The sequence below is a fragment of the Aythya ferina genome, assembly GCF_964211825.1.
Source record: "Aythya ferina genome assembly, chromosome: 2".
NCBI classification, from domain to species: domain Eukaryota; kingdom Metazoa; phylum Chordata; class Aves; order Anseriformes; family Anatidae; genus Aythya; species Aythya ferina.
The window spans coordinates 41,890,813-41,913,024 of record NC_140297.1 but is presented as its reverse complement, the minus strand read 5'-3'; the positions used below and the strand labels follow the sequence as shown (position 1 = coordinate 41,913,024).

The 22,212-nt window shown below is 38.9% G+C and overlaps 1 protein-coding gene across 6 annotated transcripts in view; it reads left to right on the top strand.

Moving 5' to 3' along the window:
* SLC4A7 (solute carrier family 4 member 7) overlaps nt 1–22,212 on the top strand; it is an 89,065-nt gene that overhangs the window by 22,350 nt on the left and 44,503 nt on the right. For 5 of the 6 annotated variants that reach the window (XM_084508927.1, XM_084508929.1, XM_084508932.1 and 2 more), the window contains exon 2: nt 10,849–10,930. In XM_084508927.1, coding sequence (XP_084365053.1) covers nt 10,849–10,930 — 82 coding nt within the window. Of the gene's footprint in view, nt 1–1,152; nt 1,585–10,848; nt 10,931–22,212 lie in introns of those variants that run through there. The other variant, XM_084508928.1, reaches the window with a different exon arrangement.

Below are 22,212 nucleotides of genomic sequence, written 5' to 3'. Positions count from 1 at the left end.
AAACACAAAACCACACCTGTGCTTCCCCTGCCCCAACCGTATTCTGTCCCAAAGGAATACAAACCACCTGCCCACGAACAAACCTACTTTGCACTCTCTGTAGAAATGAAAATACTTGTAGTATGGGTTCTTGCTAAGGAAGACTGCTTTAAAATGTGGGAGAGCCACCCCAAATACAATTCAGCATAGCCATTTCGGTATTGGAGCTGAAGATCGGGGTAAGCCAGGTGTGTGTCAGGAACAGAATAGGTCTGGCTGAGGATGCTAAGCTCAGATGAGAGAACTAGCAGCTAGGATACCTGCTAGATATCTGCTAGTCTTGTGTAGCCTGATTCTTCCTATATGAATCTCTTAGTTTTAGTCATTTGCACATAGTGGCAGAGAGGGTCATCGATAGCTTGGAAGGGAAAGGATTGACACACACCTGTTAGAGTGAACATCTATTTACAGAAATGGGAACAAACTGCTTTTAAACTCTTGTCAGTGCTGTCTGAGAAGATTTTTATTAGTCTGTGGCTGGAGAATTTTCCGGATGGAGTAAGTCTGAGGGGAACTGAATGTGCTCGTCTGATTTCTGAACTCATCAGGTGATTAATCCCTCCACAGATGCACAATATTTATTTCCCTGGTGACATGCACCCCAAATTTATGAACAGTACCCTCTTTGTTTTGTCCTGACCACGTTGGTCTTTGGTTGGTTGGGGTGCACTAGTCTGGCTTTGTTACTAGACTGCTTGTCAGATGAGAAGCAGGAATGAAGGGGGGGTGAGAAATAAGAAATGTGGTGGTGTGAAGTGAAGGTGGGGTTATGGATAATGCCCTTGGGAGCCCATTTGCCTGCATGTTGTATGATGGAATGCAGATCTTAAGGTATGTCGGTGATGAAGAGGGGTAGAGTGAAGTAAAGCTCCGAATTTGGTCTGCTGGAGTGGGGGGTGCATTTTTCTGAGGGTGGTTTAAGAAAAGAGAAAGTTTTGCTACTCATCATACCTGAACCAGAGGGCCGTGCTGTTCTGGAAAAAAGATAGGAAATTAATCACTGCTAGCAGCATGGCTGTTTTACCCCTTAAAAAGTAAAAAAAAAAAAAAAAAAAAAGAAAGGATTTTTTTAGTAATCCTAGTTTATTTTGCAGAATGAGGATATATGGCTTCTGTCAAAAAAACTGCTTTGGAATGAGCACTCAGAGAGAGGTCGATATCGGGGCTATAAACACACTTAGCAGATGTTTTGACGTGGGAGCTTCTCCATTCTGGGCAGCGAGGTCCGGCCGCTTGCATTTCGCTGTGCTAACGAAGTCTTGGAGCAGCGCAACCGCCTAACCTTGGAGCTGTCCTCAGCTGCCGTTGATGCAGAAAAAGCGAAGTCTGGAGCCGCGCGTGAGCTCCTTTTTTGGCCTTCTCCAGGCGGGAGTGGAAGGCGGCCACGCTCGGCGGCCCGGGGGATGAGAGGCTGGCGAGGTGGCCATTGGCTGCGGGGCTGGGGAGCTGCTTCCTCGGCTCCTCCCGGCCTCTCCCGCAAGGACAGTCGCCGGTTCACGCCTTAGCATGGAAGAAGGAGCTCATCCGGGGAGGAAAATGCAGCCGGTACGTAACCAGCAGCTGCCCAGCTTCGTAACGGTGCGAGTGTGCGGTGGTGCGAGTGGCGCTTTGGCAGCTGCCTCAGAGTGGTGTCTGCTGCCCTGGGCTTGTTAGCGAAGGAAAGATCTGGGGGAGAAGTAGTGCTGGAAACAGTTGTGTATGGTGGAAGACATTTTCTGTGTAACTAGAGTTGCTTAAGTGTAGTAACTGGCTTAATCCAGAAGGAAAAGGTGCTTGTGCAATCAGAGGAGTGTACTACCAGATTGGGAGAGTGTGTGTGTGTGTTAATTAGAGCCAGCTTTTCTTAATTCGAAAGTTGCCAGCTGTGGCTTTATGAATAATTCTGTACAAGCATAGCAGGGACGTTTCTCTGAATGGTTCTTGAAATAGTGTACTGATTGCTCCTTTTGACACCCCCCTGTTGTTCGTGTCCCCCCTTCCCCTCCCCCTCTCCCCCAAAAAAAAAAAAAAAAAAAGGCAGACAGTGATTTTTGTCCCTGAGGTAAAATGGTCATGGGGGTGTGTTCTTGTAACTTCAGTGGGAAAGCTGTAACCCTCCCCCCCCCCCCCAGATTTCTGCAGCGAAGTTTAACGCTGGTGCTATGAGGTATTGCTCTGCTCCTGTATGGATCATCTTTATCACTGCCATTTACCTGCAATGCAGTGTGTAACAGGGTTTACTACTTTACAGTTCCCTGGAAACTAAAATCTATGGGGTGGAATTTTCCTCAGCTATAAAGCTTTAAAGGCCTCTGAATTATTTTATGTAAATTTTATGAGGAGACCACTGAATTTTCCATTTTCCTCTTGTGGGCATAATAAAAAAGGGTTTCACTTGCACACGTTAGGATGCATCTCATTGACTTGTTTGCTAGGCTCTGTAGTATGGTAACTTCTGTTTTCCTTTGTGGTTCTGCTTTGAACTCAGCACAGAGCTATCTCAGGCATAGACACGTTGGTAGGGACTGTTATTTAAACAGGTACTAGTTAAAGCTGACATAAAACCTGAAGGAAATCTCTCAGCTTTTCGAAGGCTCGGCAAAGCTCAATTTCCTGTGTACTCAGCTAAGAGAGGAAGGGGACAAAATGTGAGTTGAAGTAGCTGCTAGGTTTCTCTTAGTGAAACGCAACATTTAAGGAAGTCTTGGGTGGTGTGTTAATATTTTGCACGTATTAAACCATTGTAAGAACAAGATGTGTAATCATTCTGGCTTATGCATTTATGCATATTGTTATCATTTCTGGTTAAATACACTATTATTTAAAGTAGTCATTCATTTACAACTACAAGACTTGAAAATTGAGTATGTGCTTTTTCCCTTTAAGAAGAAATGCTACATTCTCTCTCAATTCCCTTTCACTGAGGTGGCTGGTGGCAAAGATGTTACTATTTGGGTTACTATATTAGTAAGCACTGCTTCATTCAAAATTGATTCATGTTTGTATTCATTCAGTGTTGTGCCTTAAAACTTAAGAGCCTTTGTTTGGCTGTTGGGCAACTGATTTCAATTCTTTCTAAAATTATAGTAAAAAAAATGAAAGGAGCCATGATTTTTTTTTTTTTTTGAATGAAATTTTGTGCTGTGAGGCAGTGATAAAATGCAACTTTGCAAAATGACTACGAGACTGTTAATATGCAACTTGATCTCTTGTGTTGGATTGGTGACATTATTTGCTAACTTTATCCACAGTGGTAAATTTTCCAGCTCGCAGAATTGACATTTGGTTGAACTCAAATGGGCTCATTTTAATTTTCTCTTGTATTTTAGTCATTTCCTGATATAATATTAATCGAGCCATCCTTTTTTCTTGTGTTCATTCTAACCCTGTTCTTTGGCAAACAGTGTGGTATAGTTGAAGGCAAGTCACTATTGTGACCAACCTTTTTTCAGTGTTTTCTTTCCTTTTTCTTCTCATTTCCTTTTGCGTTATGATTACTAAATGGCCTTGTGTTTATTGCTGTCTGATTTGTCAGGGCCATGGTTTGTCTTGCAGGTTGTGGTGCTCAGCGTGACAGTGGCCTGATTAATATCTGCTAGAACCACTGAAATTATTTATAAATTAGTTATTTATAATCACCAAATGGTCAATGTTGCAGGAAGGAAAATGTATTAAAATAGCAATGTGTTCAGAACTGTTTTTTTCCCCAAAATGGTGATTATTTTTAAGTAGCATGTATACATTTTTTTTCTTTACTGTCCTCCACATATGGTTTCAAAGAAGTAAAATGCAACTCCTGCAGAGTCTGTTGAAGTCTACTGATGTCTATTGGGCATGTATATCCAAACTGATGCTCTGTATAGCTCCTTGGTTTTTTTTGTAAGTCTTCTAGAAGCGGATTGGTGAGAGTTCAGTATTTACTGGGATAAGCTGAGCAGTTAATTAGAGGATTAGTAGGATAGAGAAACTTCTTTAAATATTCCTAACCTCTCTCGCTGTGGCTGTGGTATTGCCGAAGTCGAGGTGCCAAACTTCCCTTTGTGGCTCAGAATATTGCTGAGGCTGGGAGGGGTTCCCGCGTGCATGTGAGGATAGTTGTGTAAGGCAGTAATCGTATAACCACAGGAAGAATTGAGGGGGGGCAATGATACCCAAAAGCCCTTGAGCTGTACTTGAGTCTTGCCTATAGTGCTTGGGTGAAAGCTACTGCTACGATAATGGGGAAATATATATCTGGAAATCAGCTGTTCCTGTGCACATAGGACCAAGGAGAACCCACTAGTACAGTGGGCTTCCTCTTCTACAACTGGCAAATGTTCTCTTTGCACATTATTACTTGTTTTATTCTTACCTGCGTGTATTTAAAGGGCAGGCCCAGCTAAAAATTGCGTGCCAACAAATGGGACAGGCCCTCGTTCTATTCGGTGCATTTTCACGTGGCTGTCAGGTCGATCCGCTTATTTTAGAGCGGGTGGCACGGCGCTGCTTCGGCAACTTCCGAGGAAACAGTATCCTCGTGGACGTGATGCTGTGCCCAAATGACTTAGTTAAAATGCATTTATAGGCCATTCCCCTAACTCTGCTAGAGCTGTTAAATAGGCTGAATAATACCTCCGCTTACTACTATTCAGAAAGAACTTGGATTTTCACATCCTGTCTGTCCTTCAAGGTGTCAGCAACTGGAGAAGCCTGCCCTCCTCCCCACCATAGGCTCGTCTTACTTGTGATTTAAAAGGGGAATCAATCTGACAGAGAGGTAAAACAATATATTTAGAACTTCCCGAGTGCTGCTGTTAGTCGTTCCTCCAGGTGAACCAGGTCAAAAGCCCTTTACCAAAGGATAATCAGTGCTCTGTAAGGGTGGCAGCGGAAGAGCTGCAGCATAGACCTAGTGCTGGTAGCTGCCACTGATGGGCCAATGATGGGCCTCAAGCTCTTTAGAGAGGAGTCATAGATGGCATTAAGAAAAATACTAATTCTCAGGCTTCTTTTCCATATTCACTTCCAGGGTTGCTGTTACTGGTAGATCTGTCATACAAGGTTAGGATATACACTGGTCTTGTCTGACTTTTTTTGCCCCTTCCTTCTGAAGTATTACTGCCTATTAGCTTGCAGTTATGGGAGACTGAATGGGTAGATGAGAGGCTGTACATATACATGTAATCTGTAAACTGGTGATGTATTTTATCTCCTGACCACATGGACAGTTAAGTGTGCTTAGAAGAGAAATGCAGGTTTCTGAAACAAACTGTATAGGAGCAGCTGTTGTGAAAACCTATCATGAATTACCCTACTGATTATTAATTATTCTGCACAATTTCAGTAGCAGTGTGACAAAACAAATGTATGTGTGTCTATACACCTCTATATTAAGTCTTTTATATATATATGAACATACATGCACACTTGTGCACACATCTGTAAAACAAGCACAAATTCAGGTTTTATAGTTCCTCTTCAGTTATTTTTAAGTGAGATGTGGTCGAAATAAAGGTTTTAGTTTCTTTTTCCGCCTTAAGGTTTATTTTTAAAGCAGTATTGGTATTTTTTTCTTTGTTTCCTTTTACTTTTTCTTTTATTGTTTTGTTACTGGAACTGTGATAGGTATCATCTGTTTACATCTGAATACAAGTCCAACAAATTGAGGGCTGACAATGCAACAACAACAAAAAAAAACCAACACGTGTTTGATGGACTGTGCTTCCTAGGTCTAGATCAACCATTTAAAATTTTTCGCACTGATTTTTAAGTTTATTGGAGACTTTGTGTAGGCATCTGCTGTTGTGTCTTCTTGGAGACAGCATGCTGGTTTGGATGGGTGGTGTTTTGGTGATGAAAGGATGAAGAGCAAAATACCCAGAGCAAACCACCCTGTGCAGAGACTCTCCTTTTCTCTTAATCATGGTTATGTACATCTACAGCTCTCTTGTAAGCAGCTATTCAGTAATGCTGTTCATCAGTGAGCCCTTCTGGTCTGTCATGCATATGTGACTGCGTAAGGTTAGGCGAGCTGCATAGCGAGAAGAGTTTGCACAGGTGACAGTGGAAAGTTTCCTTTACATTTCATATTCGGTGCATCATATTTGTGCCAGTCCACTAGATGATAACTGACGCATGCTGCAGTTGAGGTTGACAACTTAATCCTTGCAAACTTGACTGTTTTCCTTCGTTTCATGTAATTTAGGATTGATGTTTTCTTAAAAATAGTACTCTTATGAAACATGTGGTGTTGACATTTAAGATTCAGAAAGTGTACTGTACTGAATGAAGGCGGATGTTTGGGAAGGTAGATGAGTAAGGTGTGGGCAATTTTTGGATGCTTGTTTGTCTGCAATAGAAAGGGATTCATTCTATTTTCCTGGACTGAAAAAAGTCATCTGAAAGTCATCTGAAAATCCAGAGGAGGAACTGTAGCTGGATTCTGCTGCCAAAAAGAGTCTTGTCTGGTTCACAGCAGTTGAAAGGGATTTGAGTTTTGTGCTGGGGAAAGTTTGGAAGGCTGATGGGGTTGCTGCTTGTGCTGTTTCTTCTTTTCCTCTGTTATTTGGTTTCTTTGCTGAGAAAAAAACAGAAGTTACATGTTAGAAGTGAGTCTTAAATTTTGCTTTGACTCATCTGCGTCAGCTGTTTTGGGGCATCTGTGGCACTACTGTACGTGAAGTTTCATGTGAAATCAATGGTAAACTGCAGAGGAATGCTTGCTGAGGTACTGCCAGCCTCTTTATGTGCCTGAGAAGGGGAAGCTGACTGACTGTAAACAGTCCCACCTTTCTTTGTTTGAACTTTCTTACTTTGTAAAAAGTTTATAAATGAAAAGATAACTGAATTGGGAACAAGTTTTGATTCAACAGCTGAAAGCTTTCTCTCACTTATGCCTTAAACTGACGTGGTAGATCTATAATTATGGAAACCTATGCCCTACAGACTTTATTTTTAGCAAGGAAAAAGCAGTAGTAGCTTGGAATCAGCTTTATAACTTATTTTAACTTACTAGATTTTTTTTTTTTAATTTGTTTTTACTTGACCTAAGGCAAAAGTATCTTATGACAGCATTTGCTATTGGCATCACAAACGGTTGCATTAAAATGATGCTTTGTGCTTTTCTAAACAAAGGCTATAAACGATACGCTTTCTCATGTATGATATTTGTGGTTGCTAATGGTTTATTCTTGGAAGAGTCGTTGCATATGTTGAGTACTTTGAGATAGCGATAGAATGGTTTGCAAGGGCATGCATGCCTCTCTGTAATCTAATCTCAAAAGACGCTACTTTCACATGGTGTGGTTTTGAAGGCTGCTTCTGTACGTACGAAGTTGGCAAAGTACCTCTTACTAAAAGCAAGGGATGATAAATATTAATAGCACAGTGTAAGGGATTCAGCAAGTACAGTTTCAAAACATTACTAGGGCCAAACAGAATCTCGTATTGCGCATGAATTTTCCATGGTGTGTGTGTAACTTTCTTTCAGCATGCAGCAGTCTGTGCAGTGACTGGGAGAAAAACTTCGTTGTCCTTTATTGCTAGAAAACTGTGTATCTGGCAAGCTTCCAGATATCCTAAAAGGGCTTTTAAGGAGGAAGAAAAATAGAAGTTAGGATACTTCAGCTGGCTATATGACTGCAACCATGAAGCTAATTATTGATTAATTAGAGGCTTTTTTTTTTTTTGACAGCAGTTTCCCAAATATTAGTGTTTTTTTTTTTTTTTTTTTTCCCCACTCTCAAAGTGTAAGACACTTAAATATTATTAATCAGCTAAGTTATCTTTATTTTTATCTCTAGCTTCTGAGTTTTCTAGTAATGCGCTGCCTTTGCATGCATATCTGATTCTGTAAAGTGGTGTGTACTACAGGCATGTAACTTTCTAATTTTGGGTCACTGAAATTGGAAAGCAGTGATGCTCCACTCCTCCTGGGTAGCATTATGGACTTACCAATGCAGTTAAAAGCTTTGCTGTATGGATTTGGTGCCCCAACAGATTATTAATTTAAGTTTTCTAATGCTGCTTCTAGACCTCTTTTGCTATTAGCTTTATGTGTGTTAGCTTTCCCCCCCCCAAGTTGTGCTAGAAAACACATCTTCAGTAAAGGTAAGAGTTGAGAGTCCCCCTGCAACAGTTTTTTCCCTACCTCCAGGACAGTGACCAAAGAGCTGGCAGAGGCTGATTACATTATACAGGCATCTTCTGAAGGGCTCTTTAATCCTGTTTTGGTGTGTAGGAGGCAGGAATGCCCCCTCCCCACGCTGTGATACTTTCTGAACTTCTGCCACTTCTTTATTAATACGACCCAGTAGCAGTTTCACACAGCTGCCCACCAGATACACCTAAACTGATCTGTAGTGGTCTAGGCCATGAAGGACTTTGGTTTTCTAACATGCATCCACATCTCTGCCCTTGCAGTACAGCAGTGGCAAAATGGAGCTACTGTGTAACACCTGCCATGAAAACCCATTCTTAAGGCCACAGAATCCTCCCTTAGTTTTCATCAAATAGTTCTGCCATGTGCTAGGTGTTATTTTGTATCTTGCTTATTTACATAGTGCCAGCTGCTTTTAATGTTGTATGTGGTGTAGCTGCTTTTGTTACAACCGTCTCCAAAGTGGGAAGACACTTGTTACTGTCTCCATTTTAAACCTCATCTGAAAATATTTATTTTCCTGTATATGCCAGCCATTGGTCATCTTCATATTCTTTAACCTACTTGTCCTAGTAGTCAATGATTTGGCTTTTTTTTTTTTTTTCATGGTGTATAATACACTGTAGTAGATACCTGTTTTAGAGAGACTGAGGAGCTTTGTTGATTTTTTTTTTTTTTTTTTTGGGGTAGGGAGAGGGGTTCTTGCTTACAGCTGCTGTACAAGTATGTTGATTTTCATCCTCCTCACTTCAGTGTGAGAGGACAGGCCTGCTCTACACTCAGAGCACTGTGCTGTTGAGTGATTCCAAGATGAGAGTTTTAGTGAATATCACCACTGTAAGGGTTCCCAGTCCCTATAAGACTCCCAATTCAGGTTTGTTTTTTTTTTTTTTCCATCACAAAACCATTATTATAGATCCCACACTGAGCTACCAAAACGTGGCACTGGGCAGCTTCCAGCAGTGGTGAGCAGCCAGATGCTTTGTGGTGGGCCTGGCTGTCACACAGCCACAAGGAAAGGTGGTTCGGTGAGCTGAGAAATGAAGTCAATTATTTAAGTAAATAAATGGAAGCAGCTGGCACAGCTCTTTATATCTGATTTCATGATCGATAAATCTGACTTAGGGGAGGAAGGAAAAAAGGTTTGCCTGCAGGATCTGGAAGAGCAGGGCCAGCATTCTTCAGCAGTTGGCTGGCTACTACAGGTAGTAAAAGTGGTAAAACCCTCCATGAGGGCAGGCAGCGGCAGTTCAAGGGGAGATCTTGTTCTGCCAGGAGGCTGGATGCTGTGAGCTGTTAAAAGAAAATAAAAACTGCATTCTAAGAAATGCAATCCATTGGGAGAGAGGCAAATTTCATGTTGCTTTGGTCTCAGTTCTGAGGTGAGAGTATGAGATTTCTCCAGCTCAGTTATTTTGAGTTACTTTGTCAGGTTTGTGCCAAAGGCAGGGTGTAAAGGTGTGTTTTAGTGATGTGTTCTGTGTAGTGCTACATGGATTTAGAGAAAGCACTCACAGATAAGAAACCTGTCCTTGAACCTCTACGTATTTCAGATATTGTGCTTTTACAGGATGAGTGGTATGGTTTTGGTAGTAAACGACTGGAAAAGATCATCTCGCAACTGCTGTTGTCTAACCTTGTACATAAAAAGCATGAATTAGATGGGGTGTGGCTGCTTAACAAGCCTCTTGCTGAAAGCTGAGTGAACAGTTGATTATTTTGATCTTTCCAAAACCGTTTGTCTAGAAGAGGCCCTCGAGTTGTGTAGCTTAACTCTTTTGCCACCCCTTTATATATAACCTTTGGTTCATAAAAGCTCCTTATTTGTGCCAGAAAATCCTACGCAGGAATAGTTTCCTAAGCAAACGTGTTCAAGGTCTCTGAATGGGAACTGCTGGAACTGTGAAAAATTTGCTAGTTAATTTAGTGAAGTAGATTCGCTGCTGTTGAGAGTGAAGCTAAAAGAAGATTCCAATCCTGAAATGTACGTCCTGATCCTTGATAAGATGAAATCAAGAGCATTGCAAAAGGAAATTCAGTGGTATTTAGCATATCTGTGGATTTGTTCTCTGGTTTTCCGTTACAACTTCATGTTCACTGTTTCTGTTCATTGGCATTAAGTTAAATGGTTTTAGGTTTCTGTAGACAGCATTTGCTCTGAGTCCTTTTTTTCAGGCTGTCCGGCTGTTGTGTTTTGTGCCCGTCTCCCTTCCCTCTCTTTATTATGATACTGGTTGGAATTTAAATCTGATGTGAATTTTTGTCCAGCTTTTTGCCTTTTGCCAGGACAGCTGACTCTGTTTTTAAACTTGTAGGAGCATCTCTTAAAGTACAGTGGCAATTATTTGTGTAAATAATGAGTTTTAAATTGTCCTTCCTGATGACTCTAAACAAATAATTAGCTTAATTTGCTTCATTATTTTATGACATGTAGTTTATATAGCCTTAATCATACTGATGTTTTCACAAGCAGTGAAAGAAGATGCTTTTCTTCAATACAAAGTAATGTTTTCTTGAGGAATTGTATGCGTAGCTTTTCATTTATATTTTCTTTCTCAGTTTTTAAGAGGTGAACTTTTATTAGTTTAGAAAACTTTTGACAGCTTCCAGAACAGCAGAATATCTTCAGGAATTCAGAAAAAAATAGTTTTATTTGGATTTTCGTAACTTAAACTTGTCTCTTGTTCCTTCAGGGTCATGATGAAGAAGCTGTTGTGGATATGGGCAAAATCAGCTCTACTATCAATACAAACTTTGAGAAAGAAGAACTAGAGAGTAAGTTTGTGGGGCCTCTCTGTTTGCTTAACCTGCTTTTTTCCCCCCACAGGATAAAATATCTATTTTCCTTTGAGTGCGACCAGTATCACTAAAAAAAAAATCAGAATTTTATGGCCAACGTGCAATTCTAGGAATTAAAATCAAGGAACTGCAGATGACTTGTGCTGTCTTTGTCACTGCACATGCTAATAAGTACTCAATGTTCTTTAAATCTGTCACTGAAAAGAAATCTTTAAAAGATATTTACAAAGCTTTTCTTCGAAAGCTTTGCTTCTAAGACTAACAATCAGAATGTAGCTTTGAAGAAACAATCACTTTCAACAAGTTGTTTCCCAGCATGAATGATGTCAACTTCGTCAGAATCAAAATTCAGGGAAACAGGGATCATGAGGAAGTTGTTTGTTTTCTTTTCGGAAAACTTCTTGGGACTGTAATCATGTACTTCAAATACTGACTGACTAAGAAGATACATTGCTTTAGTTCCATGCTGAATCGTACATCCTGTCTACAATCAATGAGAAGTGTTATGGAGTCATTGTTTCACCCAGAACCCTGCATTTAGCACATTAAAAAAAAAAAAAAAGGCATTGAGTCAGTTTCATATGCCAAAATCAAAAAGGGATATTTTGTCTATGGTGTAATTCCTTGCTGGCTTGGAAAGGAAGTAGATTGGCTTGAAAGTTCACATATGTCATTTAGTGATGCAAGAGGAAAAAGCTTGAAAAAAAAAAAAAAAAAGAGGAAAAAGTATGCAGGGTAAAAATCTTACTTTCCTGTGCTCTGAAGCTTAATTAACATTTGTGAAATGCTGGAGACTATCAGTAGATAAGGTAAGTAGTATTTCCTGAAACTGCTGACTCTTACTGCTTCAGAACAGCAGAGAGCCCTTATAGCAGCAGTTTCTAGCTGACAAAAGTTGATTTTAGGTTAATGTCTCATTTTCTTATGCTGTATTCTAACAAGGGACAGTTTAAAGTGATTAAAGTTATTTGCTGCTCTTGCAGTTATATTCTTGCTGTGTTCCCTTCTCTCTGTTACTGCTTTCTGTCTTGAGCTGACGCTTTGTTTGTCTGACTGTACAACAAGCGTGGTTAAATGTAGTAAGCCAGCTGAAGAAGAAACACCCCTGACCCCAAAGGAACATAATGAGAGATCTCACGAATTGAGTACCCTGAACCATTTTGCCACACAGGTGGGTGTCTGCCAGTGCTGAGAGGAGGTATGAGCATAAGGCTGAGGGGTAGAGGTGCGGAAGTGCAGTGATGCTAATTCAGTTAGGGTTAAGCTGCTGTGAAGCTTTTTCACTGTCTGTTTTTGCAGTTAAATCTTCAGTGTAGATTTAAGCTGTCTCCTCCTTCATTTCCTTCTCGTGCGTTTTTCTGGGAGATGAACCAAAACAAGCACAGGTGTGTTTTTGCAGGGAGGCAGGGGTTAAGAGGAGGCAGGCATTCAGCTGGAGTAGTTTGTCAGTGAGCTGAGCAGCTGGAATGCCTCAGCACGAGGAGGAATGACATGGGAACGTGCAGCCGGATCACTTCCCCAGTCTTTCATGGCACAGGCACAGGAATGCCTCAGCCAGTACCCCACTGCAGGGACACAAGGTAGGGATGGAAAGGCAGTGGTTAAGGCTTCTGGAGGCAGTTTTAGCAGTTGTACTGCTGACTGTGAAAATACCCGCTGTCTTGTTACCAATGGCCAAGGAATAAATTACAGTGAAACTCAAACTTGTGTTTCATGACCATTCGAGTCAATGTAACAGCTCCTGAAGGGAGGAACTGAAGAGATTTCATTGTCCTCATCTTGCTCTTAGCCATGCAGCCTGCTTCTTTCTTTGGCCACCTCGTGCTCTCTTCAGAGCAAGACATTGTCATTTTCTAAAGGGAGTGCTGGCTATACAGAGATTAAATGTAGCTAATAAGAAACCTCAGACAAAAATATATTGCAGTAGGATTAACATGTTTCTGAAGCTTCAGAGAGGCACGTATTTTAGGAGTAGTCAGAATTATTTTTTTTGTAATTACTTATATTCTGTAGTTTCTTAATTATCTGTAAGAAAATTGGTCTATTTTATAGTAGAATGGGGAAGGGGAGGGACAGCATGTATTTTGACTTCTATCAGTGGTAACCATTCAGAAGTAAGAACAAGAACTTTTTCTTTTCCTGTACTGAAGAGAAATGTATGTAAATATAGTCATTTGACTGGTATACTTCTCTGAGATTCACCAAAAGGAATTGTTTAGATTCAGGGTGTCTTAGGTGATAAATTATATGATCTTAGAGTCCTGTTTATTATGAGATCACTAATTATAAGCTATGGTGATGAGAGGAGCATGTGGGTTCGGGGGGAGGTAGGGAGCTTTGTTTTTAATTCTGGTACTAAAACCTTACAAGGGGGGGAAATGGAATTGTTGTCTGCAAGCAGTAGGAAATTCCAGATAGTATTAGTTTTCATTATTGACTTGTGAAAAGTTCCTTGTAGGCTTAGGAAGATCTACAGTAGCACTAAGTATTGTAAGTGTTTTAAGAACTGAAGCTGTTTCAGTCCAGTCTTCCAACTTGTTTCTTCTGGTGACTTGAAAAGGAGTTCTAGGAATTTGGAATCCCTCCAGAAGTGTGCGTTGATTCACTTTCAAGGAGAGGCAGCAATCAATTAATTCAGTTCAGCTATGATGTGAAGAATCAAACCTGGAAAGCCAGCAATGACAGGTGATAATTTAACAGCTTAAAAGCATCTACAAACTGATGCTGATCTGTTTGATGCTGCAGAAGGCATGATTTATTACTAATGCTGGAGCAACATTTTTTGGTGCTCTCAGTACTGGATGACTATTTTCGGGTAATTTTGTGATGGGAATGCCAATGTGATGTCAATGGAAAGCAGACTAGTTGCTAAATGCAAAATAAATCTTGGAGTTAGGGCTCTGTTAATGGTTGCAGGGAAGTGTGGTACCTATCCAGAGTGACAGTATTTAGGTTAGAAAGGTTAGAAATAGGCTACTTGTTTTGCAACTTTCCCTGTAAAAGGAAAATAGATAGAAATGGTAAACTGCAGTTGTGGGCAGACTGTGTAATAAATTAAGGTACCACTTCTTACCAAAGTTGTAAGGCCATGCTTTGAAATAACAAATGTCAGTTTACAGAAGAGCTAGAAAGTGGAATAACAGCTTAAAATAGCATCTTTAAGAGCACCTAATGTTCTTAGCTTGATGCCAGACACTTTGAGCCTCAACGAATGAGAATAACAGCGGAGTAAGGATGGAATGGAAGTAAAGCAAGAATAGTAATGGCAGAGGTATTATATCCCATCTTTCTCTTAAGGACCATGTTTTAGGTAAGTGCTCTAAAACCTGAGTTGCTATGTTTGGCTTGATATTACTAGGTCTTATCTTTTCAAATTCATAGATGGCTTTTCAGCCTGATTTGTGGATACATTTACTAGATCTAGCTTAGGGTAAAAGGGCTATCTTCTGTTACTCTTAGCAGACCAGTTGCAGGCATAGCAAAGATAAGGAGTTTACACATAACAGAGGTTTTGTTCTAGAAACAATCTGAGGTTGAGTGTCTGTCTCAGTAGACTAGTTTTCTGTGGCATAAATCCAAGAAGCAGCTTTCAAAACTTAAGATGATTTAGTAGCTGCTCTAACACTATCCTGTGGCAGGTGTAAGTAGTGTTTACTTTTCAAGTGACCCTATTATCTCTGATACCTTGATGACTTAAAGCCATGTTTTTCCTTTAAGAAAACAGCTGTGCTTTTCTGTTCATCTTAGTTGATAAGGATAGATAATTAAACCATCCTGCACTTTTTCTTCCCTCTAGAAAAGAATATATCTAAATGGAAAACTTGTTCTGCAAGTTCTGCAATTGCTGTGAATAATCAGAAATTGTTTCAGCACTATAAAAGGGCTTTGGGGAACAAAGAGAACTTAAATTCCACAACAAGTTACAATGTACTGCTAACTGGTGGTAGGTTTAATATTAATCTACCTTTAAGATGCATCTAAACTATGAGGGTTCTAAAACCCAGGAGTAGTTCCTGCAAAAACTTTCAAGAGAACACATTGCACGGGGCAGGTGAACAGATGTAACGTAACAGGGCATTGTAGCTGCTGGCCCTTTAAAAACATGCTTAGTATTTACTTTCTCATGTTCCCTAATTATAGGCTGCACTAATTTAGGCAGAACGCGTTTTTTCACGGCTCTCAAACTATGGAATGAATGTTTGAGTCGTTAGAAGACCCCCTAATGGTCTAGAAAAGAACTGTATTTAACTGAAAAGAATTTCTAAATGCTGTTTTAATGAAATTATACCTTTTTATGTGATCAAAAAGTAGAATAAAGCATCATGAAACTAGTTCTGAAAATAAAATTAATTTAGGATGCTCATCAATGATTCTTGGAGGCCACCTTTCACCCATTGGCTCTAGTGATATCCCTGAGCTGCAAAGTTAATTTAAATTGAACTGAGAGCAAAGTGAAAACATGTCTATTCAGGTACAGTACAGTTGGACATGTTAGGTATGTTCAACATGCTCTGAGTCATATGCAGCAGCAACGAAAATATTCACTTGTACCAGCTAAGCTAGTAGCTGGTACAGAATGAATTATTTTGTCCTTATGGCTCAGAAATATAATATTACAGTAGTACCTGTGCTCAGCTCTTCTGTGTAAGTTACAAAAATCAAGGATGTTTTCCTAATATGACTTTTAATGGAATCTTGATTAAGTAAACGTTGGAATTAGGTTGCATTACTACACCTCTGTCACCTGTGTGTTGAAACTTACAGTTACACAATATGTTGTACTTCTGCCATGGGGTATCTGCATATCCACAGGCAAGTTCCATGTGACTTCTTTTCCTGTTAATTTGTACAGTATTGAGACTTCTTTGTACGAGGAGTAATTTTTCTCAATTTACTGTATTATTAATATTGTTCATCGCAAAGTTAAGTGCTTAAATGGTGTCAAAACTATTTGCAGGATGGCTTTTGAGAGGGAAATCTGCCAAGCTGACTGTATAGGCATAAAACTGAATAGAGCACCCAGAACGCCTAGACACAATATTCAATGTTCATGTGGTGGTGATGTTAAAAGGCGGGAGGTTATTTCTAAATTCTAGACCAGTTTTTTTGGAAGTTAATTCTCAATTCTTGATGGTAATTTAACAGGAACTGAGTGTAAAAAGAAAGTATGAACTACTGTACCTCAAAATTCATATTCTTGGCTAACTATTGCATAGACTTAAAAGGGGGGAAAAAAATTAGCAGTTCTGATACCACCGTTGTCATTAAGGGAAACTACTCATTCTACAAACAGTGGTCTCAACAGCTAAGGAACCCTCCTGTGTACCCTATTTCATTAGTGGCTGGTGACAGGATGTTTTGTATCTTTCTGTGAAAGATATTATCTGCATTTACAGTCTTTCTGACAGAGCTGAGACCGAGGAGGAAGGAATAAGACTCAGTTTTCATACTAGAACAAGGTTAAGTTTTTTTTGTATATATACTAAGATATTCATTAGATTAAAATAGCAGTACGATTTTGATTTTGGTTTTATTTTGTTTAAAAGGCATTGTATAGTATTATAAAATGGGTGTGATACTCTATCTCAATTCTGGTTTAAAGTAATGAAAACATTTTCAGGCAAGACAGCTTTCCTACAAATTTAGTTTAATATTATGACTTAGGTGTTGCTCTATGGGAGGTGTAGACTTCAGTAATTCAATGACTTTTCCATGGAAAGTGGAGTACGTGCAGGGGATCATACAATTCACTTTAGCTTTCCTTATTACGTAGCCAATTTAAAGTAGATGATTCCTATATAAATAGAGAATCTTAAATGAAATAATCTTTGAAGGAAATGAAGCAGCAAAGAATATGTTTTTAATATGCAACTATTTTTTCTATAGAATGAGAAAGCAGTACTGAAAAATGAGTACCCTTGAGTTGTTACAATTTCTAACAAGAAAGGCTAGATAATCTAATATTCATTCTCCAAAGCTGACAATGCTGTAAATCCACTACTAGAGGTTAAACAGTGGGAATAAACAAAGTGATTCAGCACTTAAAAGATTTACTTTGAGAACATCTGCAGCAGACAATAACTTAGCTTATAGTTAAATGCTTAAAATCCATTTTGGGAAACTCCCATGCTAATTTTAGCATTTCTTTTAAGCACAAAGTTCTTTTTAAAATAGAAGCCATTAAAAACAAGCTAATGCCTTTTACATAAATGCTTAAAATAAATATTTAATGTAAAATGGACCAAGATGGAAGCAATGCTATTTAAAAATGTATGGCATAAGTGGTGTCTTAACTTATCTGAGAGAGTTTATGTGATGCTCCTGTTCTGACTGCATGTATCAGAAATTTTATGAAAAGGTAATTAATGGCAGTTTCATAATCTGAAACATGTAAAATTGTTATTCAAGCAGTAGGGCCAGGATACAGAAGTTTACCAAACAATACCAACTGAAACTTGAAGCTTTAAAATGAACTTGATGGCTCCAGCTTCCTCAAAGATTTTTGAAACAAGGCAGAAGACAACTTATTGTCTGTTGATGGCTTTCCATAACATTTACTGATGTTCCAAACATTGACTAAAGCTGTGAAGTGATGGGTCTCAGAATTCTTGCTGAATAGATGACTTCTCCATTTGAAATTCATCAAATGCTAGTGTTGAACAACAGTTGAAACTTCTTAAGTGTGAAGATTTTTTATTTTTTTTTTATGAAGAAAAGGTGACCTTTTTTTCCTCAGAAAGGGTTAACCCTTATATGCGACAAGATTCCCCCATAATATTTTTCATACCTTATAAATATCAGGAAATAAAGGTATTTGGGGGAAAATTAATCCACTTAAAGATGTGTGCAGCAGTTGTACAAGAGACAGGTATTTTACATTCTTTGTAAAAAGAATGCATTTCCGACCGTTGATGAAGTGGAGAATTTTTTTTGCAAATGTTTCTCTTGAAATCCTCAATAAATAGTGTATCGACTGTGGAAGCCTAGTGTACTTATAGGGCTTGGCATCCTTGGGAAGGGCTGAGAACACTGATTTATTAGTGGACAGAGGGCAACCTTTGACTTTAATGGAACTTTTGCCTAAATTGTCTGTTTCTAGGTTTTCTGCTCTCCAGCAGAAACAACTCTTCAAAATGATCTCATCTATGCATCCTTTCTCCTGAGCGCTGCTGAGGCAGGCTGGATTATACACCTTCAGCTCAGAGTGTGGAACCCAGCTATGGTCTGACTTGGATGTGTGGTACGAGGGCAGCCAGCTCCCCCAGGTACCCAGTGCTGGCTCCTTCCCCAGGAGAGAGAGGTAGAGGCTGGCTGTGGGCTACAAAGCCCTGGGGCAGACGTGGAGTGCCACAATCCCTGTGTAGCTCTGTCAGCTGGCACTGGGCTTTTCCTATTGCTGGTACTACCTCCACGTCTCATGTCATTACTGACAATGTCTTCTTGAATGCTGTTGATTGTGCCAAATAGAAATAAATATTCAGTGCATTTTTCTCTTATGACTGCCCCATCCAACTCGTTTTTCTGCCTTTTCTAAAGTCTACAGAAGAAACCCACTTCTGTGTGTAATGAGTCCTGGTATTTATTGCTTCTGCCAGTCAGCATAATGTGATGCTGGCTTTCATTGTGTAGTGAGAAAACACTCTTTCTTACTGAGCTGCTTTACCATATGCTATGCATACAAAATTTTTGGATTATGCTTTTTTTTCAGTACTATCTACGCAACCATTCCAGTACAAAGAGCATATTCTTAGATACACTTAATTACTATGAGCAACAGGGGATTTGGGGATAGGGCACAGAAGGCTTAACAGATCCTAAAATATATTGGACTGTGGAGAACCTGTGGGCTCCAGCTAAGGCAAATAACCATCTTGTGAAAGGATTTTTTTTTATTCCTTTATAGAAATTTGGTTAGAAAATTCAATATTGTCAAAACAGGATATAATTTTTTAAAAAAGGCAATTAATTCTTTTAACAAAGCACAGAAAAAGACTGCTGATAATAAGGTTCTTTTTGGTAGGAAGTTAATGCTTGGAAAACTGAGATGATTGTATACAAACATTGATATTCCTTTTTCCAACATTAAAGAAGGGTGAGGTATAAAGGAGATTCTAGTTGTTCCTAAAGTTTTACCAGAGCAGAATGTATTTGGAGAGGATCTTTGTGCTCTGAAGTGTTTTGGGGTGTGAAAAGATTTGTTTTCACTTTTACTTAATTCACTGAAGATTATTTTTCATATTTGTGTACCTATAACTTCTGAGCAAACCTGTGATATAGTTGATATAGTTGCGCTAATAAATAGCATTGAGCTCATTTTTGTGTGTACAGGTACTTTCCATGATGTATTAGTGTAAATTGTAATGATGTAATTAGTGTAAAAGCATGAGATGATGGATTTTGAATACTTCATGTTAGGGTAATGTTTTTGGGGATGTGGGAGTTGGAGACACCTGAGAGCACACAGCTTTTCTTTTTCCCAGATGCTTTTTTGGCCTGTTTTATAGTATCATGGAACAGGTTAGGATCTCTGCAGATCCTTCATGTATGACATTACTTGCTTAAATAAAGGCTTCTAAGTAAAATCAATGACCTAACTTTGTATTACTATCTGATGATTTTTTTTTTAAATAGCGATTCCTATCATAAAGTTTTTATCTTTAGCTGACTATTGGGAGCTTATGGAAAAGATAGTCAGACTCTTGTCAGAGATGCACAGTGAAAGGGTGAGGGGGAACAGATGAAAAATGCAGTATGGAAAGTGCTGACTGGATGTTTGGAAGTCGTTTTTTTTTTTTTTTTTTTTTTTTGGTGGAGTATGTTGTCCGTTCCTACACTTGGAGCTTTACTGGTTGTCTTCCTGAGCAACCTGATCAAAAAGATGGCTTCAACTTTGAAGGTGGTCCTTCTTGAGAGAGATTGAACCAGATAGCCAATCTCCAGATGTCCCTTACAACAGCAATTAGTATCGTCTCTGCAGTTCAAACTTCTAAGTAACAGGATTTGAGAATGTATAACGTTCCTTTCCGTGTAGGTGTGTTATCTTGATTTCCCTTGGTAGCGTAGTGAAGAACATTCTTTGTATGAAGCTTAAAAGTTGTCCATCCGTCAAAGTGATGGTTAGGAAGAAGGAAGTCCTGTGTGAAATTCTGCTTACACAGTTGCCACATCAGAGCATTTTGGATGTATGATTTTGATCTCTCCAGGAGTTTAGAAGTCTTCTATTAATATTTTCTTAGGGCTCTGGGAAGAAACCAGAATATCTAAACAGAACATTTTCTGTTTCCACTTTATTTGACTTAGAAACTGTAAACTGACTTGCACCATGTGATTGAGACATAGTGAACTCCTAACATTTACATTTTTTTCGTAGGGATAAGGGCCTTAATAGTAAATGCCCTTGGTGGATTTGAACAGCTAAGCATGGATAAAGTCATGTTAGATTAAAATGTACAATTATCTCTTGAGTTCTCTATCACTAAATTTAGTATCAGGCAGTCCACTAATTCTACTGATGATTGGTTTAAAGTAATTCTCTAACAGGCTTTACTTGCGAGTGGTGCTGTGGTACAAATGTTGGTGGGAGTTAAGCTTTGAAGGTCGAGCAATTGTACTTTTTAAGCTTTTAAAAACACTATTCAAGTAAAAGGTGGTGTTCCTTTTGAAATAACACTGATTCTGGTAATATGTATCATAGCCATTTTAGAGTTACCTTTTCCTCTATTACTACTATGTTGCCAGTCTTTTTCTGGCAATTTGTTTTGGCCAGGGTGAAGGGAACTGTAAGTTGTTTTTCTCGGTTCATTGGGAATGAATGAAGAAAAATCTTACGTGTTTTTTGTTTTGTTGGAAATCGTGCTAACAACTAAATCTTTATCTGTTCATCTTCTGGCTTTAGTTTCTCCTATTTGAATAATGAAGTTAAGGGAGCACAGACCTACTCGACACAGCGCTCTTTATTTTTAGGGGGTTTTTCAGTGCTTTTGTTTGTGAAGTTAGAATTAAGCTTCAACCTGTATAACTCTTGGGCAGCTTTACTCTGCCTTTTGGTGTTAATATCCCTGCAGCATCCAACAGCAGCAGTTTAGGATTTCCTAGGTAATAGAAGAGATGGAGGGTGCGGGTCCAGCTTCCCAGCAGGGCTGGCTATTCTTTGTGGAAGAAACTCATAAAAGAAAGGTCTCTATTGATAAATAGTAGTAATGAATGCTTCAACAACTTAATCTGTGTTCTGTGCTTCAAGGGAACAAGTTTACTGTCAAAATGCTTCATTTCAGATTTGGTCATAGTCCCAGTCAGTCCACTCCTATTAAAGCTAGTGTTTGAATTGAGTCAAGCCTCAGGTCATGTAATTCAGAAAGTAATCGTGACTAGATGAAACAAACGCTGAGCTTGCTCACATATTACTGATATATATATATATTTTTTTTTTGCTTAGTCCTTTCTCTTGTGTAACACAGAAAATATTGTTTTATAAGGTATTATTTACAAATTTATATAATCTTGAGGCTTAAAGATGCTTCTTAGAAGGCATGTTTGACATGTGTGCATACATATGCATATATGTGTATAGTCACAACTCCTGTGGCTTGCTCGGCTTCTATAAACTTGCTGAATTTACATCTCTCTAGGAGCTCAAAAACCACTTCCTTTTCCTTTTGTTAAAGTCAGTCTTCTGTAATAACTCTTCTACTGTATGAAACAAAGTATTTAGTGTTAACCTCCAGGCTTATAGTTAATGTGTCTTTTCCTGAGATTGTTTGTTTAAAAAGGCATTGAAAAGGTTATTGTACATGCTAACTCCTTTATAGAAGGCATTGTAGTAATATGTTCATAACAGTTCATTGATTTTTTTTTTTTTTTTGTCAGGCTGTTGGTGCTAGTATTGCATTAATGTGAGAGGTCAAAGGAAAATAAGATGTTGAAAGTAAATTTTTTTAAACAGCAGTATGCATTAATTTGAGGATGTGCTCTCTAAATTTGTTAAAGATCCTAGAATGGTGGAGGGAGGGGATAACAACAACTGTGTCAGTTGTGTGATGTTTTAGGAATGCATTTTCAGATGTAAGTTTCTGTAAAGCTCTTCAACTGATGATACTAAAGGAATGATATATTTGAACCTCAGGTTCAGCTAGGTGTGTTGATATTTAGAGAAATATTTGTGGTTCATTCAACCATAGAAAACTTCCAGATTGTAAGCTATGGGTAACTTACTGAAGTTTATAAATTTAACTGTGAGATCACATCTTGCCATTGTAGCC